This window comes from Asparagus officinalis, chromosome 8, assembly GCF_001876935.1.
Source record: "Asparagus officinalis chromosome 8, Aspof.V1, whole genome shotgun sequence".
Classification (NCBI taxonomy): domain Eukaryota; kingdom Viridiplantae; phylum Streptophyta; class Magnoliopsida; order Asparagales; family Asparagaceae; genus Asparagus; species Asparagus officinalis.
In genome coordinates this window covers 20035781-20057757 of record NC_033801.1, presented here as the reverse complement: position 1 = coordinate 20057757, position 21977 = coordinate 20035781, and the positions used below count along the sequence as shown (strand labels likewise).

Sequence of the window (21977 nt, the reverse complement as noted above, 5' to 3'; positions counted from 1 at the left end):
GAAATCACCGATGTTTGGAAACAAGTAAGCATCAACCAAGATCCGAGCTTGTGCTCAGTCCCATCACCGACATTGCTTCCGCAGGCAACGCAGAGGGACTTGACGAGCGGGAGAAAGATCCCACCAGCCCGGGCCGAGACCGAGGGGATCGCCGGAGCTAAAAGTGCTTCAGAGAAGACCAAACTGTAGCCAAGGCCGAGGGTCGACGAGCCAAACAGGGAGACGAACTGATAAGCAACACGATTACCCAGCCCAGTCTTGATGAATCCTCGCGCGAAGAAGAAGGCAAGCGCGATGAGCCAGGGGATGGGATCGGCAAACGCCGAGAACGCAGCAGCAAAAGTTAGGGTTTTGGTGAGCACAGAGGCGCCAAGGCCCATCAGGGCAACAGCGCCGAGGGGCAACGGCTGAGTGATGATGCGACGATGGTGGCCAAGAAAATGGCGAGCAGCTGCCACGCGCTTCTGTGACGCGGCGGCGACGGGGACGAACCAAGAGATGACGCCGGTGAGGATCGAGGCGGCGAGGGTTTCAAGGCGGCGCCTTGCAGGGCGGCTGAGAGCGGGAGGCGGCGGCGGGGTGTGGCGGAGGAGGCGGAGGCTTTGACCGAAGAGAGGCGGTGGAGTGAGAGGGACTGTCGTTTGGAAAAGGCGTAGAGGGGACGGGGAGAGGCGTGAGGATCTGAGATGAGAATTAGGGTTAGGGTTAGAAATGGAGCTGGAACTGAGGGACGCCGAGGCAGTGGATTTGGGAAGCGGGGGTTGCGACGGGAGAGAGAGGGGAAGCGCGAGGTTGCAGGTGAGGGCGGAGGACGCAATTGATGGGGTCGACAGAGAGCTAGGGTTTTTTTTTTTTTTTTGAGTTTTTGAGTCAGGACAGCATTTAGAAGTAGAAGAAGAAGAACAAGAGGAGTAGGGGGGAGAATTTCGATGAATTCGAAGGTGAGGGAGATTTCCGCCAGTGAGGCGTGGGGATCTCCGTCAAATGGTCAGGAATCCAGTGGGCTGACATGGGCCGTTCATTTTGATCCGTACCTGATCCTTAACCGTTGGCTGATAGTCAAAGGAGTAATATTCAGAGCGGCCCTCCCATTCTCGGTCACTGAGCTCTGGGACCCAGAAACTGACAGCTGGCAGTGCGCAGAAGTCCACGCATCGGGGAGGAGACAAGGTGAAGACGGACGAATAGTGGGGGCCCATTCCTTTGTTTTTTTTTGGGTGGGGCGGATCACAATCGCGGCCCTTCCCCGACGGAGAAAGCCCAGTGTCGGACATCGTTGTTGTCGAAGCGTCACCGTCCTTTCGTGCCGCTCATATAGAAATCATAGCCGTTGAGTGGCTTATGAACGGTTTTGATTTCATCGATGAGTATTTGGATGGAGGTTGACTTCTATTGCTTAATCTTAACCGTTCATACACGATACTAAAGAAAGTAATCTTTGTCCCTAAAGAATTAGGGGCTGTTTGTTTCACCATTTTTATGGAAAAGAAATAGGATTTAGGTCTGACAATGTCAAAATTGTAATAAAGGATTCTTTATGAATCTTATTCTTGAGTTTGGTTCCCCAAAAATTTATAGATTTAGGAATCTATATAGTTGAAAAAATATCCTGATTTTATAGAAACCTAATAATTTGGGCGGATTTGAGGCAGAAAGCTGACACATTTGTACTATTCTCCCTCTTTTTTTTCGGATTCTGTTTCTTCACAAACCCTATATTTTATGAGACCAAATCCTATTCTCATTCCAAACCAAACTAATGAAAATGAACTGGAGGGTTTCTATAAAGTTGGATTCTATTTTTCATGTTATGAAACAAACATAGAAATAAAAAAAAAAGATACCATGACAACATAAAATTGTCTTAAATTTTTTTATGGATTAGATAGGAATCCATAAAAAAATACGGGATTCCTAATCCTATTATTGCCCACTATTGAACCAAACACCCCCTTACCGTATGTCCAAGGGGGAGAGTATCCCTTGATAAATGTCAACTCTTGAACCGTTGAGTTTTAATATATCCTTGCATGCATGATTGATACTCTTTTGATACATATTTAATGTCATGAAATATAATATTTTAATACATCAAAAAAATAAATAGAATATGAGATGCGTTTCATTTGCTGATGAATCAACTCATGTTGTATAGAATAACACTACAACGATTAAATCATCTCAATAAAAAAATGAAAGAAAGAAAAGAAGGAAAAAAACCACAATCTTAAATCACCTCAGTTTATATAGAATAACACTACAATCAGATTTATAATATAAACTAGAATAATACATCCTCTATGAGGAGCAAGACTCCTATCAACTTAAGTGGATAAGAAATAGTGATCCACCAAACTTTTTAGCCATTCATTTATTAATATAAAAAGTCTCTTCATATCATGCAAGGATCCCTAGGCAAGATCCATGGATAAAAAGTTTGGTGGATCACTATTTCCTATCCACTTAAGTTGATAGGAGTTTTCACCCCTCTATGAGTTCGTCTGCATGCGAGCGGGTAATGTATTTGGGTCCCTGAGGAGATTCACTTCGCATTCATACACAAGAAGATTCAAAACATCAACCTTTTAATTCTATTGGAGATGCAATAATGAACTAGGTAAATCTAAACAGAGAAATTTTTAGTAGCTTTTCCTTTCTTAAGAGCGATAATCTTAAGACCCACACTCGGCTAATCCAAAGCCCAAGCAGCATCATAATACAAAGCGTATCAAGATTTTCTATTGACAAGAATAAAGAGTTTCACGCGCAACACAAATTGTAACCGACACAGTCCCAACTATTCTTATTGGCACTAGTCGCATACATACTGTATCTATCAATGTGATTAAACACGAGTAAAGAGTTTCAGGTAACTTCAGTTACAGGGTTCTGCCTCGTATCATTTCATCATCTAGATTCGTTCTCGCGCGATCAGTCACGCCTCTGCCTGCTGGTGCTGGAGTTGCTCCTGTGAAATATGCAAGAAAATGAATCAACTTTGATGGAAGTTATGGAAATATGATGACACTTTGATATCTTATGGCAATAAAATTATAGTTATCTTCTTTTATTTGTGTAGAACTGTGATCTTCTGACCTCATTTACGAAGAAGGCATGGAATCCATAAGGAACTCTAGCTGGAAGTTCCACAACTGCTACAGGTTCCGCTGACATTGTTTTCGCATCGATTACATTGACTTCAGATTTCCTGCATTCATATACAAACAAAGAAAGATGAGTGATGAGCCAACAACGCATATTCCTCACTCTTGTTGCTATTAATTTAATATTAAAAATGATCGTCGCAAGAGGATATCAATAAAATTAATAAGAATGCATTCCCCCAAGACATATAGTGCCCACCCTTAAAATTAGATAAAGCAATATAACATTTTAAGTAAATATGTATTACCTTCTATACACTTATTATGTTATTTCATCTTGCCATTTTGTTACCAGAAGCAGGCAAACTTTAGTCTCCCTTGTACCTAGCAACCCTGCTCTCCCCTTTTGCTGTACTTCCTGTTTTACTTGTGTACAAAGCACTTACTGGTTTATTATAATTTTTATTATTTTATTTATTCTTTCTTCTTCTTCTTTTTGGGGGGAGGGGGTAGCGAGAGAGAGTACCCTGTGTTCTCATCGTGCACGAAGAATATCAAGTATCCATCATCCTCTTCTGACGTGATGCCAGGTTTGCGAGGCACAAATATCGCCTCTGAACCATATCTTCCAGGTCCCAGGTCAAAGATACCTTGCACATTTCCTCCAACTTCGAGCTCCTTTTTACCACCCTCTGGTTCGGCATGCAGATCAAACTTTATAATACCCTTTACCTTTGCGATGCTATCTAGTATAGTACCATACACATATTGTTGTTTCCTGAAATCCAACATGATAATATAAGTACACAACTAGACTCTTAGGTGCCATAAATGAACCACATATTAATCTAAAGAAATTGTGGTATGGTATGTTATCCAATATTAAAAAATTTCTGGTATTCAATCAGCAATACAAGCAATAAGAAAATCATACATATTGGCTTCACGTGGTCCATCTCATACACTTAATGATAATACAAGATAGAGTGAAACTTATAGAAGGGATGAAATTTTTGTATATCCAGTCACTTCTGGTTCATTACAAGAAGAAATAAGTGGAATTATGACAGGCAGTTCAAACCATTTGCAAGTTAAAGACTTCATTAATTGCGAGGGAAAATTCCTGTAATTGCTTAATACGGAAACTCCCTCTTCATCGAGGTTATTTGAGAATCATTTAGCAATTACAACACTTTAACATGACAAATAATATATAGGGAAAATTTTAAGATTATAGATAGATCCCGAAATTAGCAGAGACACAGAAATTCAATTTATAGCATGCAAATAAAATTATGGCCAACTCTCAGGCATTAAGAGTTTAAAAGCTCTTGGTACTTTACCAATCCACACTGAAATAGTATAAGTACTCATACTAAAATAGTGTTTATGTCAAAAGAAAGGCAAATATTATGTAAAATGTGATATGAGTTAAATCTTCAAAGAAGAAATACAGAGAATTTCCCATCTATGGAAAAAAGAGTCTATTTAACCCTAAAACCCCTGTTTGAAAAGATTTTTGCGTAAGCACAGTTAATAAGTATTGACCTTTGTACACAATTTAAGTAAATCTTTGTGTACCTTTTTGGCGATTTGAATTAGACTTTTGAGAGAAAAATGATGTATTTATTTGATAGTTTAACTCCCGCTAAAGAAAATGACCCCAAGAAGAAGGAATTTGAGCTCACTTTGAGCGCTTGAAATTATTTTACACGCCTAGAATTCTTTAAAATGAAAGATCAAATTAACTGTGTCTTGTAAGGAAAATAAATACTTAACTGCAATTTTCTAGACCTATATAATGCATACTGACAGAAATAGGAATCAAATTCCATAAAGACAGACGGGTAGCATGATTTTCATGTGCTACCATTTTTCCCTTCCTTTTTTTTCAAAAAAAAACTTTTTGAGGTGTTCTGGAGATGGCGTTTATGTCTGTTGACTATAACTAAAATGTTAACTTCCATGAATACCTGCTAGTGTAACTCTCATTGATTCGAGGAAAATCTACTGCAGATACTGATAGTTGCTTCTGGGAAGCAGCCCCCGATTTCATATTGAACCTCATTTCATATCTAAACAGAAAAGGACAAGTTAAAATGGAGAAGATATATTATCTGAAAAACATTAACGATTTGGAAGCACATACAGCTCATTAGTGAAATTTTCAAGCTTCTCTTTGACAGCTCCATTGACCATATCCAGATCTGGATTCTGAAGGCGACACGTGATTAATACAACTTCATCACCCTCCTCCCAAGCATTAGCTGATAAGGGGAAACGGAGAAGCATCAGAAAGGCTACTCCCTAGAGAGTACACTCTTCATGGAATAAAAATACTTAAATACTTTCTTCAATTTTCATGATCAAGTAAAAGGGTCAATTATGGGAATCTCCTAAGTTTCAAGATTCGTAGAAAAACTCCTTAAGATTTCAAAAGTGACGTTTCCACTCTCCATTTTACTTTCTATGAAGGTACACTGATTCACTGGATGCAAAATGCCTGTGGGTGTAAAGATAGGGAAATTATTTGCACTCACAGATAGACATGCATAACATCATATTACAAATAGAAGATCTCATTGACAACTTGAAGATCTCCTGACTAGAAAGCTAGACAGTAGTGGTGGTGGTGGTCATGGTGTGTTTTTTTTCCTTTTTCTTTTTTTTTAAGGTGGGAGGTTTTTGGGTGGGAGTCAGAGGACATATCACGCATGCAATGTTTTCCACTCCTCTGTTTAGGTTGTTAGAAATTGTACAAGGTTCCAAAATGAAAACACGGAAAAGAAAACAACCCAAGGTAAGAACTAAGGTTAATACCAACCTATTGTTAAGATGATCTAAGTCAATTAGTGGATAACAAGATATTTGAACTTTTAAATCATCAATGATCCTAGATACTTACGTCAAATAGAGGCTCAATCATGATGTCTAGGAAAGTGTAATAAAAGAGGAGACAGAACTGTTCGAAAAAAATTTAATTGGAAACACCAAACCAATTAGTAGATGGTTTAAACGTTCAACACAATAGTTCTGAAGTTATAACAAACTAGTATTTAGACCCGTGCAAAGCACGGTTTCTAAAAGATTTTATGCAAATATGGAACATATTACCAAAATAAAGTTTTAGTAAGGAAATAAACATGTTACTAACAAAAAAAAGGATACTTAAGGAAATAAAAAGTTTTGGAATCAAAACATTATATACTAACAAAAAAAAGATAGACTGAATTAAATTGGGCAATGGTGGTGCTCTCTCTAACCCAAATGTATTATTATCACATCTAGATTAAAACACATTGTGGTAATTATCCTTATTTCCTCAGCTGCTTATCAAGATGATACTTCAAAGATAGTTTCATTTATCTTTTTCACATGTTTCATTATAATTCCAAGAAGTTATTTAAATATGTTTTCAAATTCAAGCGGCTTAGTTGCACATAAATACCCTACAGTTTAACCAAATTTGCACATATATATCCAGTAGGTGAAACTATAGGGTATTTAAGTGCAACTAAGCCAATTTAATCGGAAAATTAGTTAGTTTTACCTACTATCCAAAAAAAAACCAAAAAAGATGAAATCAAACAACAACAACAACAACAACAACAACAACAATAATAATAATAAGAGGATTGCTTCGGTACTCCGAAATTAGCATTTTTATAATTTAAAAATAGTAGAAAATTCGAAAACAGGCAGAAAAACAAAATGGGTAGTTTTGTCCTTAGTGTTTAGATTAGATCATTCCTATTATTTCTCTTTCTAAACCATTGTTCAACCTCAGTTTGAGTTCGCAACGTAGAAGAAGAGAAATCCTCCCTTCTCTTACTCACTATTTTGTTGTAGTTTTAGTAAAAGAGAATGTAGTTCAGAAACTCATTATTCAACCTCAGTTTGAGAATGCAGTCTTCAGGAGAAAATTACAGTCAGATAAAAGAGAATGCAGTTCACGATTCAAATTATGAGCATAATAAACCCATGTCTCAAAAACTACCAGAACGCACTTCAGGTGAAATATTTTTAAAAAAAAATAGCAGATTGAAAAACTGCAGTCAAAACCCACTACCCGAATCGACATAAGCATACACAAGAGACCCAGGTCTCAAAAGCTACCAAAGTTTCACAAAAAATCATACGAAAGCAGAGGCTTTATCATAAAGGATTAAAAAAAGACTCAAACTTTAAAAAGAAAAACCCAACACTCAAATCGAAATTACATTCAAACAAAAAGATAACCCACAATAAACAACAAACCATGTATCAAAATATACCAAATTTTTACTTTAAAATAATGTAAAAGGAAAGACTTATATGCAGTAATGTAAGGAAAACAAATAAAACCCAACTAAATTTATGGAAATACTACAAATATATCAAAATTATAAATTTTAAGACAATCTACATCAGGAAATTAACAAAATATATTCAATTTTACAAAGGACAAAACTCAACTTGAAGATTTACAATGGGATTAAAAAAACCAGTTCCCGTATAAAAACACGTGTCGCATAAATAGCCCAAAAGCAGAGTTTTTCCAACAATGAGAGGAAAATAAACAAAACCCAGTTTCTCTACATCCTAACAACCAAAAAATAAATCAAAGGTGGGATTTTTAAACAACCTGCAGCAAGAACCGAGGAGGCCAGCGAGGGATATTAAAAAGAGAAGGGCACCAAAAGCGATGAGAGGATTGGAGAGGAATTTCTCGCAGATGGAGGCAGAGGACTTGGAAGAGAGACAGATTCCGCTGCCGACGATCGGAATTGAGAGGAGGAGGGTGATGATGTTGAGGGTGGCGATTAAACCGTTGCTGATGCGAACAATTGTTCGGGAGCGGTGAGAGGAGGGTTAAGATGTTACATCGGGGGATAATAGTAATTGGATAGATGTGGGAGTTACAGTAGTGGAGGCGGTTGTTCACGGTTATGAGAAGTGGGGTTATGAGAAGTGGGGTTATGAGAAGTGGGTGATGAATTATAGTTTTTTTTATAAAGATGGATTTTAAAAATAATTTTGTTATGAATAATTGGATTGGTCCAGATCAGATTTACTGTTCATAGGAGCTTTTTGAGTGTTCTCTTTTAGTTAATAAGAAGTAGATTAGATAGATGATTGGCGGTGATCTGTGTTGGATTTAATCTAATAAATCTATTTGTGGGCACATATGATTAATCAATGTGTATTGCTATCTTTCAGGATAACCCACTAAAGTGATCAATTAAGTTGGGTTAATGGGTATTTAAATATAATCATGGGGTTATATGTACAGATACCAGGTTGTAATTGTGATTTATTGAGGGGCTAAATTATAAAAGTACAACATCTATAAATAAGGGGCTATGGTCCCTAACCTAGGGTTACATTCTCTAATTCTCTACACCCCCATCTAGAAAGAGAAATTCGGATTTAGAGAAACCCTAAGGTTAGAAGATCATTGAAACCCAAATCAAGATTTCTTCTATGGATTCAGGTATAACCTTCCACACTCTTTAGATTATTGTTAATCTCTTTGAATTAATCATGGCTATATGGTTTTAGATCTCAAGTTTGAGTTTAGATTTAACAAGTGGTATCAGAACCACCTTGATTAATTCTTAGGGATTTAAGTTTTATTGGGTTTTTTGATCTTCTAACAAGTGGTATCAGAACCACCTTGATTAATTCTTAGGGATTTAAGTTTTATTGGGTTTTTTGATCTTAAATCTCTGGTTAAAGATGATTAATTCTTAGGGATTTAAGTTTTATTGGGTTTTTTGATCTTAAATCTCTGGTTAAAGATTCAGTTTTGTTTTTCGGATGAACATTAAATTTTTTGTTCGGATGAACAGTAACGAAAATTTTCGGATGAACAGTAAGGTTTTTTTCCCGGATGAACAGTAACTGAAAAAATCGCTGGTGAACAGTACCTTTTTGGAATTTTTTTGGATTTTTCGGCGGTTTTTTCTTAGATCTGGATCAAGAAAACTCATTTTTTGATTCTAGATCTGTTTTTTGATTTAATGGCGGCGGTTTCAGTTTGAAACCCTAAGGGTTCGTGCGTGAAAACGTGGCGAACATTAAGCTTCAAATTTTGGCGAAGCGGTAAGCTTCAAACGAACCTCGCGTTCGTTCAATATTAACCGAACTTCGCGTTCGTTCTCAAGTGAGCCTCGCGCTCAACGAACTTCGCGTTCGTTCTAATGTGAGCCTCGCGCTCAGTTCTAAGGTGAACCTCGCGTTCAGTTCTAAGTCGAACCTCGCGTTCGTGCTTCAGTCGAACCTCGCGTTCATTTTTTTTAACGAACCTCGCGTTCGTTCTCAAGTTGAACCTCGCGTTCATTTTTCAAACGAACCTCGCGTTCGTTCTCAGACGAACCTCGCGTTCGTGCTTAAGTGAGTCTCGTACTCAATACAGTCGAACCTCGCGTTCGAAGTTAAGCAAACTTCGTGTTCACTATGGTTAAGGCTCAGCTTTTCATGGGTGCACTTTGGTATACTTAATTAAGTTATGGGCCCTAATTAAGCTGTGAGACCCCAATTAAGTTTTTTGGAAATTCAGTTGATTTAAATTAAAACCTTTTAATTTAAATCTAATTTGGTTTTTAATCAATTATTTAATTCAAATATTATGACACTAAGGAATTAAGGTTGTCCCTCACTCTAATTGATTAATTGAAACAAGAAGTTGCCAAAGTAACCTCTCTTGTGTAGATTGTTCATGAGGAATGTGAGATGTTTGTGTGTATGCTTTCGTGTAAATATTTAATCGGCCCAAAGGAAGGTTAATATTTATTTAGACTGTATACACATCTGCGATGATAAGCGTGTGACAATTATAAGGTTTACATGTGAATAATGAATCGATCCAAAGATAGTTTCATTATTTGACATGAGTTATTGTCAATGTTTGATCATTGCAACAAGGTATCACTTACAAGTTAATATTACTGTCCAAAGACTTGATATTAATGTTGTGCCGGTATCTTGGATGGGGATTGTCATTATTTGAATTTTATTGATTATGGTTATTGATGTGAGCATTCTTTTGTTTTATTTCAGCTAATGCATCTGCTGCAACAATTTCTGCTAACATCAACTCAATTCCCATGCTAAATGGGACAAACTTCAAGGTTTGGAAAGAGAACATATTAATTGTTCTTGGCTGCATGGATCTTGACTATGCATTAAGAACTGAACAACCCCAACCTCTCAATGCGGATAGCACTCCTGATGCAAAGAAGGAGCATGAGAAGTGGGAGCGTTCAAATCGCATGAGTGTTATGATCATTAAGCGCGGCGTTCCGGAAGCCTTCAGGGGCATAGAATCCGAAGGGATTACTAAGGCTAAAGATTTACTTGCCGAACTTGAGAAGCATTTTGCTAAAAACAATAAGATAGAAACAAGCACGCTTTTAGCTCGCTTGATTTCGATGAAGTATAAGGGCAAGGGAAACATCAGGGAGTACATTATGAAAATGTCTCATATTACTTCAAAACTTAAGGCACTTAAATCTTTGTGATGAGTTATTAGTGCATCTGGTTCTGTTGTCTCTTCCTGCACAGTTTAATCAGTTTAAGGTCAGTTATAACTGTCAAAAAGAGAAATGGACTCTAAATGAGCTCATTTCATACTGTGTGCAAGAAGAAGACAGGTTGAAGCAAGATAAGACAGAAAGTGCTCATTTGGCATATGCCTCTAAGGATAAGGGCAAGAAAAGAAAGAATGATAAGGAAGCTGAAAGAATGATAAGTAAGTTGTTAAGGGTCCAGTTGAGAAGAAACAACATAAGGATAATCAGGGTTGTTTCTTCTGTAAGAAGCCTGGACATGTAAAGGACTGTACAAAATATCACGCCTGGCGTGATAATAAGGGTACGTTCCTTGCTTTGGTCTGTTCTGAGGTTAATTTAGCTTCAGTACCTAGAAACACTTGGTGGTTAGACTCTGGTGCTACTACTCACATAAGTGTTTCTATGCAGGGTTGCCTGAGCTACCGAAAGCCAAGTGATGTTGAAAGACACATCTTTGTGGGCGACGGACAATCGGTAGATGTGGAAGCAATTGGGCACTTTAGGTTGTTGTTAGGAACTGGTTATTATTTGGATTTAAAAGATACTTTTGTAGTACCGTCTTTTAGACGGAATTTGATTTCAGTTTCTGTATTGGACAAATCAGGTTATTCTTGTTCATTTGGAAACAATCAATTCAGTTTATCTTTTAATTCAAATATTGTGGGAACCGGTTATTTGAGTATTTATGACAACATATATTTGCTTGATACAATTGCTTCTTATAATGAATCTTTGCATGTGGAATCACGTGGTACTAAACGTAAATTAAATAAGGAAAATTCAGCGTCATTATGACATAAGCGCTTGGGTCATATCTCAAAAGGTAGAGTTGAGTGTCTTGTGTCTGATGGCATTTTGGATTCCCTTGATTTTTCGGACTTTGACGTATGTGTTTAATGTATCAAGGGAAAACAGATCAAAGTGAAAAGATTAGGTACCAACAGATCTTCGGATGTCTTAGAATTGATACATACGGATATTTGTGGGACATTCCTTACGGAATCCTGGAATGGTCAACAATATTTTATATCATTCATAGACGATTACTCACGTTATGGGTACCTATATCTTATTCATAAAAAATCTGAGTCTCTGGACATGTTCAAAGCCTATAAAGCTGAAGTTGAGAATCAACTCAACAGAAGAATTAAAACCGTTAGATCTGATCGTGGTGGTGAGTACTACGGTAGATATGATGGTTCAGGTGAACAACGTCTAGGACCATTTGCTAGATACCTAGAGGAATGCGGTATCGTCCCACAGTACACCATGCCGGGTTCACCTAGCATGAATGGTGTAGCTGAAAGACGAAATAAGACTCTTAAGGATATGGTAAGAAGTATGATTGCTCATTCTTCTTTACCAGAGTCACTCTGGGGACAAGCACTTAAGACAGCAGCTTACATTCTGAATAGAGTACCAAGTAAAGCAGTTGTTAAAATACCTTATGAGCTTTGGACTGGTCGAAAGCCCAGTTTAAAGCATTTACATATTTGGGGATGTCCAGCTGAGACAAGGCCTTATAGGTCAAATGAAAAGAAATTGAACTCCAAAACAGTTAGCAGCTATTTTATTGGATACTCTGAACGCTCTAGGGGCTATAAGTTTTATGATCCCACTATAAAGAATATTTTTGAGACGGGAACAGCAACATTCTTTGAGGATGTTAAATTTGGTGGGAGAAATAAGGTTAGAGACATTAGTTTTGAGGAGGAATTGACTTCAGATCCAATCCATACAGTTACTTTTGACAATATTCAGGTTCCTAGACCTGTTGTTGCTCAAGAAGTAAATCCGGAACCTCAAGATGATAATGTTGAACAACTCCCTGTTTCAGAAGAACAAACTCAACAACCTCAAGAACCAGTGCCATTAAGGAGATCCACGAGAGAAAGGAGAAATGCTATTCTGGATGATTATATTGTATTTCTCCAAGAACATGAGGAAAGTAGTGGAATGTTGGAAGATGATCCAATCAACTTCTCTCAGGTCATGAAAAATTCTAACTCTCAACAGTGGATTGATGTCATGAATGAAGAGTACAAGTCTATGCAAGACAATAATGTTTGGGAACTTGTCCCATTACCAGAAGGTGCAAAACCAATTGGTTGTAAATGGATTTTTAAAACCAAGCTGGATGCAAATGGTAATGTGGAGAGGTATAAGGCACGTCTTGTGGCTAAAGGCTATACTCAAAAGGAAGGCATTGATTATACAGAGACTTTCTCTCCGGTTTCATCGAAAGACTCTTTCAGAATAATCATGGCACTTGTTGCTCATTATGATCTTGAGTTACATCAGATGGATGTTAAGACTGCATTTCTCAATGGAGACATTGATGAGATGATCTATATGGTGCAACCAGAAAACTTTGTGTCGGGAGACCCAAAGAATATGGTCTGCAAATTAAGGAAATCCATCTATGGACTCAAGCAAGCTCCTCGTCAATGGTATCATAAGTTTCAACAAATAGTTATCTCGTTCGGTTTTGAGATGAACATTGTTGATGACTGTGTATATCACAAGTTCAGTGGGAGTAAGTATATTTTTCTGGTTCTGTATGTCGATGACATCTTGCTTGCCACTAATGATATAGGCATGTTGCACGAAACCAAGAGATTTCTATCAAAGAATTTTGAGATGAAAGATCTTGGGGACGCCTCTTTTATATTAGGGATCCAGATACATCGAGATCGCTCTCGGGGTATTCTTGGATTATCACAAAAGAGCTATATCGATAAGGTACTTAAAAGGTTTGTCATGCAAGATTGCAGACCAGGTGACACCCCTGTTGCTAAAGGAGACAAGTTTAGTCTCAATCAGTGCCCTAAAGGTAACCTTGAAATTCAGGAAATGCAGAAGATTCCTTATGCTTCGGCTGTAGGAAGTCTAATGTATGCTCAGGTATGTACGCGTCCGGATATTGCGTACATTGTTGGGATGTTAGGCAGATACTTAAGCAATCCTGGTATAAATCATTGGATAGCAGTCAAAAGGGTTATGAGGTATCTTCAAAAAACAAAAGATTACATGCTCACATACAGAAAATCAGAAAAACTAGAGGTCATTGGGTATTCGGATTCTGATTTTGCTGGATGTCAAGATAGCAGAAAGTCTACATCGGGCTACATTTATATGTTAGCAGGAGGAGCTATATCATGGAAAAGTGTCAAACAAACACTAGTAGCTTCCTCCACTATGACAGCAGAATTTGTAGCTTGCTATGAGGCATCCAATCAAGGAATATGGCTACGAAATTTTGTCACGGGACTGCGCATTTTGAAAAATGTTGAAAGACCACTAAGGTTATATTGTGACAATAAATCTGCAGTAATGTATTCCAATAACAACAGGAGCTCAACTAAGTCAAAACATATTGACATTAAGTTCCTGGTTGTGAAAGAAAGGGTACAGAGTGGACAGATATCCATAGAGCACATTGGGACAAACTCCATGATAGCTGATCCTCTTACTAAGGGATTGCCACCTAAGGTCTTTCATGAGCATACTGCTCATATGGGTGTGGTATTATTTGAGGATATTATGTTTTAGTGGGAGTTTGTATTTGTGGTGCTTTATGTTTGTTTGTATTGTCTGATCAGAATAAAGTTTTCAGTTAAGACACTCTGTTACATTATGTTTGGTTTTGACCTCACTAAGGAGGACCAGTTGAAAATAGACATGTACTGATCACATTGCATGTAATTTTCATGCTGCACATCCATGATTGATCTATGTCGTTTGATTGTATTGGTATATGTGACCATTGATGGGTCGAGTCACGATAAATGTGACGAAGGCCGCTTTGATCCTATATTGATATAGTCAATGGACGAGATTGTTCGGAAATACCTTTTCAGTGATAGCAATTTTTGAGCTCATAAGGTTATACACAATTTAAGGAATCATATGGTGCCCAAGTGGGAGATTGTTGGATTTAATCTAATAAATCTATTTGTGGGCACATATGATTAATCAATGTGTATTGCTATCTTTCAGGATAACCCACTAAAGTGATCAATTAAGTTGGGTTAATTTGGTATTTAAATAAGTCATGGGGTTATATGTGCAGATACCAGGTTGTAATTGTGATTTATTGAGGGGCTAAATTACAAAAGTACAACATCTATAAATAAGGGGTTATGGTCCCTAACCTAGGGTTACATTCTCTAATTCTCTACACCCCCATCTAGTAAGAGAAATTCGGATTTAGAGAAACCCTAAGGTTAGAAGATCATTGAAACCCAAATCAAGATTTATTCTATGGATTCAGGTATAACCTTCCGCACTCTTTAGATTATTGTTAATCTCTTTGAATTAATCATGGCTATATGGTTTTAGATCTCAAGTTTTGGTTTAGATTTAACAATCTGTACATAGTTAAATTGTTAGATGAACAATTAGTAGATGGTTTAAGCTTTCAACACAATAGTTCTAAGTAATAACAAATTAGATAGATGACTGACTGTAATCTATACCTGGTTAAATTGTTAGATGAACAAATTACAGAGCATTTTCCAATTTTGACTAGCATTTTCCCCTTGATCAAAACTCAAAGTCCACACCAGTAAAAACTCTACTCTGACCATGTAAAGATCCTACAAATGAAACTAGTACCTCTGAAGTATGAGAACTTCTTGTGATTTAATGGCATCGAAAAAAATGTAGAAATAGACAGCTTAAGAAAGAAAATGAAGAAAGTGAAAGAATAGAGGATATTACTAATAACCAAAACCTTAACCTCGGTCACTGATGATGTCAAAGGGTGCTTGTGAAAGACTCCCTCACGAAGTTGTAACGACAGTAATGTTGCAGATTGATGTCCAAGCCAGTTAATCAAGGATTCATGCCTACAGACCGTACATACTAATTCATTTTCTTAAGGTTCTTTATTATTTTTTATTTCTCTTTTTATCAAATTCAGGGTTTTTTTTCCTCGATAGCACATGGTAGGATCTCAACATTGAATAACCACAACCAAGACAAACTGACTGAGTTTTAAAAAGGGGCACAACATTGAAGTTCCATAAGATAAAAATCCGGATGATGCAATTTAAAATCGATGAAAATATAATCTCAAAATAACATATAAAAATTAAGAATCCCAAATCAGAGTCCAAAATCTCTATAAAGATACCACTTGCTATCTCTCTGCTATTGAAGAAAAAGCTATTGTTGTTGCCATATAAGAAGAATCACCACTGCAAAATGCCTGAGATTTCTTTGTTTCCATGTAGTCAATTGGGTTTTAGCCTCCTTTTAACTGGTTCTTCTCAGAAAAAATCAATTCAATGTGACTGGGTGACGACATATAAGGATTAATCCTTTCATGACCTCCGTAAGTTCTTCCTTCTCTGCTACCTGAATGTGGGAGACAAATAGAGCATCCACATCCAGTCCTTTAACATCTGCATTGCTCTCAGCATTCTTAAGCAAGTCAAGAAAGAACAGAGTAGATTTCATTGGCCACTGCCCTTGACCATTTGACTGATGATTCTTAGCTTGAGCAGAATGACCAACACCACCACAATGCCTTTGGAAGGGCATAGCTTGCTTGTGAACAATAACATCCTCAAGATACCTTTTAGCCTTCATCAAAGGTAACTTCCTTACTGCAGAAGCAGTTTCCCTAGTGTTCTTGAAGGGGACCCTCAAGTCCTGACCCATTACCTTGGGTGACTAAGTAGGATTGTTGGGTTCTGTTGAGTACTTCACTATTGTTGCCGGAGATATTAGGTACCCTAAAGTTCTTTATTATCAGATGTGACTAAACCATGTTTTTTTTACGCTAATGCAAGTTAAACTAAGGGCTTCCTTTCTAAAATTCTACCTGTAGAGTATCAGGAGCTTGGTTTGGAACCAAATGCTAGCCAATGGAAGGAGGTCATTGAAAAGATTATTTTATATAATTCAGACCTGTTTTCACTTGATCTGTCTTATACTAGTTCAAGTAGGTACTGTGCCCTCCTCGCTTCCATGCATATCAAGCATTAAATATGCTTCCTTGGGAGGCAGTATGAAATAATTGTAGTGACTACAAAGAGAATTTCAAGCATATGAAGAGTACTTTCTTGAATGAGAAGCCATGGAAAATCCAGAGAGATTTCTAAAGACAAGGGAATCACCGTTATGGAATATGAAGCAATTAGGGAGTTCAAACCATCTAATTAGAGTATCACTTTTCGCGTATCTTGGAAGTATTCCAAAACGAGCCTTTTTCGTAGAGTCAAATGTAAAGATCAACTGCCCCTTCACCATTTCCTGAAAATAGATAAGATGGCCACATTTCAATAAAGCTTAGGAGGTCATGATTCCCATGAAGTAAAAGTAGTTATCTACCATGATGCAGTTATGGAGTTTCTAGTTCTTATGTCCATCCTCTTAAATTCATGAAATATATAAAATAAACATTTGATGTTTATTACCTTTGGACGGAAGCACAAAGGCAGGTCCATGAAGATGGCATAATTCTCAGTGATAGCAAAGTCATGCATCATAACAGCTTCTGGGATTGTAATAGGTACTGGGTCATGCATTTCACCATCCTTGGAAATGACCCTATAAGTACAATAAGGAGGTGTGTGCGCATAACCAAAGGTAAACATCTCATCTACAGACAAATTTAAACTTGCTCAATATGAGTATAGCCTAATACTCCAAACGCAGAAAAGGAGAGAAATAATAGAAAGAGACTGACCATGATTTTGGGCTTACCTGTGAATGGGTCAACTTTTGGGTGAGCAGTGAATGAATGTTGGAGTCTCTTATCATAATCCAACATCCCGAGAGTTTGTAAGTCTCCGTCTTCTAAAACCTTAACAACATCTGGAGAATTAAAATATCAAAATATTATTGAATAAAAATTTTATGATTAGAATTTCTAGCTTAATTACATGGCTAACAGAGACAAGGAAACTTGTGAATAGAAAGAGCAGTACTATAATAAGAGGAACGATTAAGGTATTTAAATGGTAAAGTCACATGAATTTTTATAAGAAATCATAACAGTCATATATGTGAGAATCTAATCCCATTAGCCCGTTGCCTTATTTTTTGCATAAAAGATGAATGTGATTTCCTTCAGAAATTATGTCATCTTACCTCTTTGACTAGACCCTTCTGCAGTCTACAGAAATCGGAGGCTTTCTCTTTGTTTCATGAGTTTAAAATCCACAACTAAAAGGTAGGTAAACCTATCTGCCAAGAGACCTTCAAGGTTTTATAACCAGGTTATAAGTTGTTCATAGTTGCCTTGGCAAACAATTTATACCAGTTAGTAGAGAAACAAGGTGAATATCAAGTAGTAAACATATTGTCAATACTTCTGAGACGATCCCTTTTTTAAGGGAAAAGCTTGATAATGGTGATGACAACGACGATAATAGACATAGGTGAAAGGATCCAACAAAAAAGTAAGTTGATCAAAGGACTCACAAGGTTTATCTGCTTCTGATAAAGCCAATAGTTTACCATGGTGATATATCATAGCTGTATTACCTGGAATAAGATCACACAGTAAACAAAGTTAAAGACTAGCTTGTTCCTACCAGATGACAGATGCATACTAACATAACATATTATCTTAAATGTGCAACTTCAAATCAGCACACGCAAACTGAACGTCACATATTCACTAAACACTTGTACATACATGACAAGCTTACCTGTCCCTGTTCCATATGAAACATCCAATATTTTCAGCTTGGCTCGAAGTAATTGCATTTGGACCATAAACAATCCAAAGAGTCCTTTCAAGTCTCCAATCTGAAAGTAATGTCAGGCCACTATAAATATGCACTTCTAATTGAGGCGAGATAGAGTTGAACAGTTGAATCGCATAAAGCTGCACCCTTCTCACAAGGCATTTACATCAAAGTCTAAGACGTTATCAAACAGTTGGGTGTTGTGTCAACAGATAAGTTGACACTACCAATATCAGATGTCAGATATAAATATGGAGTTAACAAACTCAGATAATGATAGAGAAAACAAATTTATCTATTTATCGGGTCCAATTATTTCCAAAAAGAGAAAGACCTAAAAAAGGCATCTAATAGACAATTGAACACACTTGTGAAGTAGCTGACGATCCCAAATTCAGTTCTCATAAAGAACGATTTATAAATTTTTGTGAAGTAGCTGACAATCCCAAATTCAGTTCTCATAAAGAATGATTTATAAATTTGGACAGTAAGAAAAAGAAACTCAAGGTGAATTTAGGAAACGAAGATGTTAAAGTTGGTGAGTGGAATAATTAAAAATATGAATACACAGGATAACACAAATAAGTACTTACATGAGAAAACACATGGGTATTTATTTTGTATCTAAAGAATGGGTATTTACATAAGAAAACAAGGATTTAGTAGGATTTATTACTTACAGACTCCGTCCTTCATGTTGCATCGATGACTGTCAGCTTTACCAATCAGGTTTTCAAAAAGAGAAAGACATAGAAAAAAGACGTCTAGTAGACAATTGAACACACTTGTGAAGTAGCTGACGATTCCAAATTGAGTTCTCATAAAAAATGATTTATAAATTTGGACAGTTAGAAGAGGAAGCTCAAGGCGAATTTAAGAGAGAGGAAGATGTTAAAGTTGGTGAGTGGAATAACTAAAAATATGAATATACAGGATAACACAAATAAGTATTTACAAGAGAAAAACCATGGGTGCCTGATTTGTATCTAAAGAATGGGTATTTAAATGAGAAAACAAGGATTTAGTAGGATTTATTACTTATGGACTCCGTTCTTCATGTTGCATCGATGACCATTAGGTTTACCAATAACCCAAATACAAATCCAAGGTTAAGAGAAAGACTATGGAAAGACTATAGAAGCCAACCATAACAATTTCAAATTGCTTTTTACCTAACCTAATACAATGCCTGTGGAAAGAGAAAAACCCCGTACAGGAGTAACATGATCGACCAAAAAGCTCATCAGGAATCACGGCCACGCTAGATTACCTTCATGAATTTTGCTCCTCCAAAATACTCTTCCTGCTTAAGCCGAGATGTTTTAACATAACGAGAAACATAAGTTGCTTTCCCATTTTTGATACGCATGCCATGAATCATTCTGTAATATAGTAAAAAGAATAAAAAAAACATCAAGCATATATTTGTCAAACATATTAAATCCTAGAAACAGACCAGCTTGATGTTGGAATTGCCTAGTCGACAAAAGAAAGAGCACCAAATGCATGAGAAATGTTGAAACATTAATTGCCTAATCAGTAACAAACTAACAATCAACTAAATCAGACAACTCTGAAGCAAGAAAACAAGAAAAGTTGTGAATCAGAATTTCAGCCTGATAAAGTTAGAAGATAGCTAATATTAAGGGAAAGTGGACGTACAATTCAGGATAAAGAACAGTCATGATAATTTCAGTGCCTAACAATTCAAAATAGGACAAGACATAGGATTGAATTGAATTAGAGATTTAAAAAAAAAAACTTTAGTTAAAAAATTTTCTCAATTACTTGTTATCAATGGCTTCATGCATAAATACTAAGTCAACTTTACTTATTATTTCATCTAAGATATGAATGATATATAAACAACATGCTAATATAGATGCAACGTATATTACACATAATCACATCATGCCACATAGAAGTGGTAGAAAGTGAGGATCGGAGAAGAGGAGAGTGGATAGAATCCTAGAATAGACATACAAATGCACCTATCATCAGGAACTTTATATTAAATGTGAGAACAGAAACAATAGGAAAGTAAACTAGAAATTCTTATCCCATGAGCTAGCATCAAGATTGAAAATGATCCACATGAAATTAGCAACAATATGATATGAATAGCTTGACAATATCAGCAAGGAAACTTCATATTGGTCTAACACATGGCTTATAGAAACTCGACATTAACCGCAAAATAAGGCAACCGTAGATGGAAAAGTTTAGCAGAAGAATTATCTTGGAATTATCTTAACTGTCTCATATTCCTCATGTATCATATACTAAGAGGGTATAACCGTACACGACGATCAAATGTAGCTGTACAAATGAGTCTCGTTTCTATGTGATTGAGAAAAATAAAGTAGGAAAAGAAAAGAAATTAATTATTTATAATTTGGAGTTTCCAGCTGAGAGGATATCATCTGTGGAGTACAAACATGCATCAAAATAACCAAACAAATATTAAACCGACTATGCGGAAATGTAAATGAGGAACTGGACTACTCACCCATCTCCATCAAACCTGCACAGAGAAAAGAGGGAAAGAATGAAATAAGACTCACATAACCTCCAGAATCCTTCAAGATAAATATAATTTTCGCATTTATGATAGTACTAGAAAGAATGCAAATTAAAGCCTCCCAAAGCCTGCAATTTGCAATTATCGCGATCCGCAAAATAATGATAACAATAATAATGATATAATTCCTAAGGATAAGATGAACTACATCTTTGTTAATGACCATAAAAGAAAGAAATGAAGCAAAAAATTGCCCAAAACCCAAAAATGGTCTTTATCCTAATAAAAATTAATGGGTATCTAAAAATTCACATAAAGAACATCCTAAATAAAATAAAAGAAAAACATACCAGTGATATCCAGCCACGGGCACAAATTTGGGATTAGGCCCAACTCTAACAAACTCTCCATTCAAGCACTCCTGCAAGATCCAACAAATAAATCAAAACCAAGCAATCAAATCATTATAAAGAAAACAATCTTTTCCCAATCCAATTACTCACAGGGAGTGAGCCTCGAACTTCGAGATCAGTACAAGGTGGGGTCTCATCCTTCACGGGTGCAAAATTACCAGAGAGCCAGTGATGAGGCTTCGATGAATCATGCATGAAGTAAACTATGGCTCTCTCAATCAAATCCACTGCAGATGAGATTACTCCCTTGTTGGGTTTTGGATTAACAGCTACAATTGCATCTTTCTTCTCATATTGCTGCTTCTTCTCATCCTCAGTTCCCATGGCGATGATGGGCTTGATTTTCTTTTTTCCCCCCTCTTTTTTTCCGCCGTTGAGAGCTTCAATCAATTTCTAGCGCTTCAATCATATAACTACTGGCCAGCTGAGTCCCAACGTAGGCTGATTAGGACCAGAATAAACAAGAGCGACGAGAGAAGAAAGTTTCTTGTGGTGTGCGATTTTTGTTGTTTTCAGCAGAAAAATAAATGCCAAGGTTCACATCACATGTTAACTTAAAATTGGTTTTTTTTTCTTTTTTAGGATTTTTCTTATATTAGTTTCCCATATCTATCTTTAAAAAAAATGTGTCAAGGTCCCCAAAAAAATAAAGGGGGCGTGGCACAGCCCCCGTATTATTTTTT

The 21977-nt window shown here is 36.7% G+C and overlaps 2 protein-coding genes and 1 pseudogene across 2 annotated transcripts in view; all 3 read right to left on the bottom strand.

The window, feature by feature from the left end:
• LOC109851520 (dicarboxylate transporter 1, chloroplastic) overlaps nt 1-472 on the bottom strand; it is a 7798-nt gene extending 7326 nt beyond the window's left edge. The window contains exon 1 of the mRNA XM_020421702.1: nt 1-472. This exon is cut by the window's left edge and continues 256 nt beyond it. Coding sequence (XP_020277291.1) covers nt 1-380 — 380 coding nt within the window. The 5' untranslated portion in view covers nt 381-472.
• Nucleotides 2625-21798, bottom strand: LOC109851298 (carotenoid 9,10(9',10')-cleavage dioxygenase). The gene is made up of 14 exons (XM_020421357.1): nt 21385-21798; nt 21232-21302; nt 20870-20884; nt 19631-19742; nt 18322-18421; nt 18092-18154; nt 17372-17482; nt 17083-17267; nt 16783-16918; nt 5254-5371; nt 5078-5179; nt 3631-3882; nt 3097-3208; nt 2625-2968 (listed from the first exon to the last, which is right to left on the bottom strand). Exons 1-14 carry the CDS (start codon nt 21616-21618, stop codon nt 2936-2938), a joined length of 1644 nt encoding a protein of 547 aa, XP_020276946.1. The 5' UTR covers nt 21619-21798; the 3' UTR covers nt 2625-2935.
• LOC109851299 lies at nt 14989-16775 on the bottom strand (annotated as a pseudogene).

Bases quoted from the DNA above. Each gene is read 5' to 3' on its own strand.
- LOC109851298 (XM_020421357.1), bottom strand. From the start codon at position 21,618: ATGGGAACTGAGGATGAGAAGAAGCAGCAATATGAGAAGAAAGATGCA. The intron at 18,422-19,630 runs GTAATCTAGCGT...CATTACTTTCAG, and splicing joins GAGGAGCAAAATTCATGAAG to ATTGGAGACTTGAAAGGACT. The intron at 5,372-16,782 runs GTGATTCCCTTG...TCCCCTTATCAG, and splicing joins TTGCTTCATATTCCATAACG to CTAATGCTTGGGAGGAGGGT.